The sequence below is a fragment of the Microtus ochrogaster genome, chromosome 24 (assembly GCF_000317375.1).
Source record: "Microtus ochrogaster isolate Prairie Vole_2 chromosome 24, MicOch1.0, whole genome shotgun sequence".
Taxonomy (NCBI): domain Eukaryota; kingdom Metazoa; phylum Chordata; class Mammalia; order Rodentia; family Cricetidae; genus Microtus; species Microtus ochrogaster.
The window spans coordinates 18,046,429-18,053,377 of NC_022024.1; the positions used below are offsets into that span (position 1 = coordinate 18,046,429).

General features: G+C 37.0%; 1 protein-coding gene across 2 annotated transcripts in view; it reads left to right on the forward strand.

Moving 5' to 3' along the window:
* The window catches only part of Otogl (otogelin like), a 120,980-nt gene that overhangs the window by 103,665 nt on the left and 10,366 nt on the right, over window positions 1-6,949 (forward strand). For both annotated transcript variants that reach the window (XM_005358092.2, XM_026784580.1), the window contains 7 exons: window positions 378-563; window positions 1,506-1,718; window positions 2,097-2,201; window positions 2,442-2,549; window positions 3,717-3,818; window positions 4,132-4,236; window positions 4,322-4,362. In XM_005358092.2, coding sequence (XP_005358149.1) covers window positions 378-563; window positions 1,506-1,718; window positions 2,097-2,201; window positions 2,442-2,549; window positions 3,717-3,818; window positions 4,132-4,236; window positions 4,322-4,362 — 860 coding nt within the window. The remainder of the gene's footprint in view (window positions 1-377; window positions 564-1,505; window positions 1,719-2,096; window positions 2,202-2,441; window positions 2,550-3,716; window positions 3,819-4,131; window positions 4,237-4,321; window positions 4,363-6,949) is intronic.

Here is a 6,949-nt window from a genome sequence, read left to right on the forward strand (position 1 = left end):
ATATTTAAGGAGTGTTTCCATAATTATCTTGCAGAGAAAATGAGAAATTGTATCTCTGGCTGCATGGTGCAGTAGTTTTGCAATAGTCAACTCCATATATTTATGTGAAAGCTACTTGGACTGAAAATTAAAAATATATGTTTGATATGAATTAATGAAACACTTTCAACTACAACACTGAATACCATCTAGATACTTGAAGGAAGCCTTTGAAGTCACCAGGCTTACGTTATTTGTTATGCAGCAAATGAAAAATAATCTTTAAAGTGAAACCATGCGAAATTTGTATCTGCAATGCAGGCTGATTGCTCTTTCTCGGCCTGAATTCACGTAGATTACGTTGATTATTAGCAAATTCTGTCGTTTATTGCCGACAGCTTTGAGCTGCCCAGAGGGAAAGGAATACCAGCCCTGTGTGAGGCCCTGTGAGGCAAGAACATGTCTCAATAAATGGTTCTATGGGCACTCCTCCTGTCTGAATTTGAGAGAGGACTGTGTGTGCAAGAACGGAACCATTCTTCACCGGCCAGATAAAACACTGTGCATCCCAGAGCGAGAATGTGGTAAGGACCCAAGCGCAAAGTGATTGCCCAGGAATCCAGCCATCACACGTGTACAATATCTTTTAAATATTGGAAATATATGCTGGGGGAAACTCATCAAAGATTGCCCACGTGTTGGAAAGGAAACGAATTCGTAATTTGCTTTTAATACGGATTGAGTTGGAGTTAAGATTAGGATATTTGGTAATGATGGCCCTCAATCTTTACTTGTGTGTATGTTAATAACTAGGAAAGAGCAAGGCAAATTAAAAATTAAAAGTAATTTGTGGGGTCAATATAAGTTCTAATTATTTTTTCTGTGGTGGTTCACTTTTGCCTCTGTGATTCTGAGGCTGTGTATGGAGAAATTAACAGGACTTAGTCCTTATGGTGATAACACAGAAACATAAAATAGTTAAAAAAAACATTTTGTGCATTCAGTGTCTTAAGAAATTAAGAATGCAGGAAATGGTAGATAGCATTATTATCTAGGGAAAATACTTAACTACTCTATGTTCATATTCAAATTATTTTGCATATTTTCTTTATGGTTGTGACTGATTAGAAAAGCACAGAATTCTGAAAGTTGCAACACAGCACTTTGTCGGTCATTTGGGTCTTAAACCATGACAAGAAGAAAAGAAATTTTGCTAATGATTAAATGGAAGGGCAGGTAGAATAGAAATGTAAGGATACTTTGAGAAACAGGTTTGTGACTGCCAGTAAGGAAAGTGTCCATGGAAGGTTGTAGAAAATAAAAGTGTTTTCTGTGGACTTCATATCAACTTTGGTTAAAGAGGAATGCAATGTACTAGCTGAAGAAACAGAAGAATCTGAGACAGTATATATTCATGACCTGCATTTTTATTGGTGGAAGAGTAATGATCCAAAATTTAAGACGTCATGACTTGACTTGCTGTAGTGCCAGGTTGTAAATGAAATAACATTGTTGATCTTTTAAAGTGTGCACTGACAGTGAAGATCAACCCCGCAGTGCTGGGGAGATTTGGAATGGGGGCGTTGATGAGTGTGCCCTCTACAAATGTCTGGAGGATGGAAGCATTATTCCGATAGAGCCCGTCTGTGAAGAAGAGCCCTCCCCCGTTTGTGAACGAGAAGCTGAAGTTGTCATGCGCATCGTTGATAAGCTGACCTGTTGCTCTAAAGAAGTTTGTGGTATGTGGATAAACTCGAGCCTTGTAGATATGCATGCCAATGACTGTGAAAAACATGGCAGGCTAACTATGAAGTACTTCCATAAATGCCGTTTTCTCAAAATGGGTTATAAAATTCAGTTTAAAATACTTGCCAGTAACTATTAATAATATTCAGCAGCTTATGACAAAAGGCAGGGCTCTGAACCTCTGGTTCATGACAATAAAGGATGCAAGAAAATCCCAGAGGATCCTTAGAACTTACACAGTCAGTTGGGTGCCTGTTGGGCTTCATTGGAGTGAAAGCGCATTTGGTGGAGCCAGTTCCCCACTCTGAGATGGCAGCATAAGACTCCAGTTGGGCTCACTGCTACTGTAACACTCTCCTGCTTATTTCCAGGCTGCGACATGACTTTGTGTGACACAACCATCCCAATATGCACGGGTAGTCAGAAGTTGATGGTTGGCTATAGCGCTCTTTCTTGCTGTCCACAGTATGAATGTGGTAAGTCAATCTATTAGGGAAAATAAAGCTCACTGTACATTCTAAATAGCCGAGGAGGCTTCCTTCCTCTGGGTTTCTATGGATAGAATTTATTGTAAAAGATCGTGAAGTTGCTAATTGCTAAAAATGCCTTTATATTAAGATTGTCACTCAATTCAGAGAGAAAAAAGCAATAGTCTCATTTTGATTTACCTGTTGTTTCCCTCATACAAATTTTCAAATGTATTTGTGATTCTGTAGAGTGTGATACAGTAAAATGTCCCAACATTTCGACACCAGATTGCAGAGAAGACCAGTTTACGCTTCAGGTTCAACAAGGAGAACCCTGCTGTTTCTACCCTTTCTGTGGTGAGTTCTCTAGAGATAATTGTTGCAAGAAGAGAAAGGAACTGGGGAGCATCTATTTGCCGTGACTCTCATGGGACTTGTGGCAAGCGGTATTATGTTATCTTGTAGGGATTGCTCTGAATAAAATTGATAGAAAGCAGAGGACATCGTAAATGACTCTCAATAGTGTTACAGCCAGTACTTACCCCATCAACAAAGCTATGTGTACCTCTCAAACATGATCCAAATAATAGAATACAGGCTTTTCTTTAATGAGGCAAACATCTATCTTTCGAAAAGAAAATTTAGTGTGGGCTAGTCTAGAAGACTTAACTAGAATAATATATAAGACCATTTAATAACTTAATGTCTACATACCATCTGTGAACTATGATGATTTCTAGAAAGCATAGGAGAATCAGACACATCTAGGAAGTACCTAGCACAAAGCATTATGTTTGTTCAACTAGAAAGTTAATAATAAGGAAAACTCTTTCCCCCCAGTTCAAGAGAATCATCACACCAATAATCAAGACATTTCCTTGAATTCTGTTGTTTCCTTGACTGCATGTGCCTGGATTAAGTTCCAACAATGATTTAAGGGCAAGTGCAAGAGTCAAGAGGAAGAAGAGATGTCACCTCTGTCTGCATCTCGTTCTAGTGTACCTCCATTTCTCATTGAAATTCCACTGAAAGAGATTCCGATAATCAGGCAGGGGTTTTCCCAAATAGTAACTGGTCAGGATTCGGCCCATTTATTAATAGTCTTTGTAAGAATTGTGTAGGTGAGTCATTTGTCAGAGTCATTCAGAAAATTATCACATCTGAAGGTAGTTATGAACAAGTTCCTTCCACACTGTTCAACCATAAGAGGGAACAATCAATGGCAGAAAAATAAGGTAATTCCAAAAATATCAATCAATTTATGAACTATGATATCAATTAATCAGCACTATGAATTTTGCTTTCAATAAGAATAAATTCTGGAAATAAATGGCTTATATTTCTGATAAGATATCCTCTTTTGCATTGTGTTTGTAAAAGTATAAAGACAGTAAAGAGCTATGTGTTATTGTCCTACTTTCCAATTAACAATATTATACTCAGTTTTGGTATAGTTGATAATCTGAACTAATTGTTAACTTGATTTTCGTTTAATAAGGCTTTGGCTTCTTGTTTAATCTGCAGTGTGTGAAGCATGCACAGAACCAGCTCCGCAATGCGCTGATGGGGAATTCCTCACAGTGGATCTGAATACGACACATTTGTGCTGTCCACAGTACTCTTGTGGTAAGGCCATCTGCACTAATTAATATTTTAACATGTCAATAAAAAATCCCAAAAGAGATAGATGTTTAAGAAGTCCAATAATGCTGTTAACTTAGACCCCTTTGTCAGAACTTTTCATGGGATGAGCTAGGCTAGATCAAGTAATGATGGCTGAACCCATGCTAGCCATAGGAGCACATGGCAGCAAGAAGTAGAAGAAACCCCTGGGGACTAGAAATCCTGCTTTGCCTTGGTAATGACAGCAAGCTAACGAGGACTGGCAAGTCCATGAGATTCATCTTTTCATCTTTTCCCATTTGATTTTTCTTCCTAGTGTGTGAGCCAAATCTTTGTCCTCCGTCGTTACTCAACTGTGCAAAAGATACGGATCTGGTGCAAAAGAATGTATCTGGACAGTGTTGCCCAAACTGGCAGTGTGGTAACTCATTTCATATCTTAAAGTTTTGCAATGATGAGCTGATGTGTTTTGACTCAGGTGAACATGTTGGTTTTTTGCCTTTTAGAGTGCAACTGTGAAAATCTTGTCATGCCAACTTGTGAAGTGGTAAGAATGTATATTTTGATTGCCTTATTGTGTTGTTCAAATTAGTATCTTCTCTCTTGATCGGTCTCATTTCTGAATTATTCAAAATTAATGGAATTTTCCTTGTTATATTATATTGATGTGGATGGAAATAATGACATTGCATCATTATACTTAACCTTTTATAGTTTCTTAAAGAAAGTGGCCTTGCAAGGTGTTCCAGGCTTTAATACTAGCACTTGTGAGGCAGAGTCAGGTGGATCTCTGTCAGTTGGAGGCCAACATGTCTACATAGTGAGTTCCAGGCCAATCAGGGTTACATAATAAGATCATTCAAAAAAAGTGACGTATAAAATATATTATACTGTAATGCAAAAATATTTAACAGACAATTTAATCTACTAACATTATGTCAGTGAAGGTCTCAGTCATAAAAAGGAAGTAAACTATTTTAAAAAAAGCTATTTTAGCATTGGAAGGCTTAAATAATTCTTCCAGAAAGTGCACTTCTAATACATACTTTATAGTAGAGAAAGAGGTTCAAGCATGTAACGCTGCATCTTTTCTGGAGTTATCTGTGAGTATATAAAGAGAAAAATTTCAAGAGTTTTATGTTTTAAGGCAACAAGGTTGACATAGTTAGTAACAGAGTGTGACCAGTGTCCGATACTTTGTATGCCTTTCATCAAATACCTACCTTCATCCATGCTCTTAGGTTTTAAAAAGAAGATAAGCTCCTACTGTCATTTATCAGAGCAGATATTGTCTTCCACAATGACATTATATTTACATTTTCCTCTTTTTCTTAAACATACTCTCAGCCCATTTAGACATCCGAAACCCAAGTTTTGTTGGAAAACAGATGAGGAGTAGCATCAAGCAATGGATGTCCCTATTTTATTTTCACTCTTATTTAACTTTACATTTTCTCAGGTGATACTATCTATAGTTTACACGGAATGCTGGGGATTTACAATAACCTCCAGAGTAGTTACTTTTCCCTTAACCAAGTGCCAGGAAAGAAGTGACTTAAGAAAAGATTGGGCCTCAATGTCCAAGGGATGTGCCCCGTGATGTAGCGAAGGCTTGGCAGCAGGAGAGGGAAGGAATAATCACATTATTTCTGCAAATGGACTTTGGTGCTCACCTGCTGTCTTCCCTTTTTCTCACTTACCCAGTCTGTGATACATTCCGTGGCATAGCCCTACTCTTGTTGAGGGTGTGTCTGTCATCTTTAGTTAAACTTCACTAGCAATACCCTCATAGGCAAGGCAAGAGCTGTGTCTCCTGAGGGATTTTTCAGGTCATGTTTACAATGAAATTTAGCTACCATAGATTTTACGCGAAGTTTTCATCTGATTTGTGTGTGTGTATTACAAGCACATTTGAATAAAAGTAGGATCGTGACTTCTATGACTCTCAGGTTCATACTTAACATCAAATCTTCAGGAACTAAATTTTTATATCATTTCATAAATAAGAAAGTTGAGGCTTATAAGGGTTATAAATGATTGATTGCCAGGATTCAAAGGGTGTGTGTATGTGTGTGTGTGTGTGTGTGTATGTGTGAGAGTGTGTGTGTATTCAAAGGGTGTGTGTGAGTGTGTGTGTGTGTGTGTGTGTGTGTGTGTGTGTGTGTGTGTGTGTACTGGATCCTTGGCCAGTACTTTTGTAGCCCACAGAATATTTCAGATTAGATTTGGAGAATTTCAGTCATGACTATTCTTACACAGAGCATCTCTGCTAGCCTTGAAGATATTTAATGTCTTTTGCTTTCAGTGTAGTGTAAACCAGTTCTACAAAGAGAATGGCTTCATGTCTAATTTGAAAAGTTGGGTTGTAACACATAGTGAAAGGGTAGGAGATATGAGAACCACTGTGCATTGCTTGGGGTGATGGAAAACTGTGCACACACATTCAATAGCAGTGTCTTAGATCACTGGGTTAGATTGGGTCTTGGACCATTTGGTCCAAGAACTTACCCACAAGAATGAAGTGAATGCTGCACAAAAATTTGTTTTTAAATATCATACTAGCCAAAGGGTGAAAACAACCCAAGACTATAGAGTTTACTACTAACCTTAAAGACCTGTGATGCTTATGCAGCAGTAAACTATCTTATCGAATGTAATGTTAAGTAAATAATAAGGATGTATTCTGTGGGTGGAGTTGGATCCCTAAGAGATAAATCTACCTATAAATATTTGGGTATGGTCTGAAAAGACTTAGACAAAGAAGGGAATATTATTAAATTGAAATTTGAGCTTTTGAGGAAATACTGTGTGTAATTATGTCCTTGATTATTAAAACTTGAAAATTTTAGTAAGTAACCAGCATAGAAACATGAAACAGATCTCTTATTTTTATCTTTAGAGTACCATTTGCATGGTAGAATTTGATTAATAGTTTTTTAAAAAATATTTCATTAGAAAATTTTATTGCCAATTTTCTTGCAATTGTCTTTAAAGTCATAAAAGAACAAATGAATTGACACATGAAATTACAATTTATAAAACACACCAAAATATAATATATTAGCTTGAAGAGAAATGAAGATAGTCATATGGATTTATTAGAATAAGTTCTTTACATGAAAAATCAAATTCAT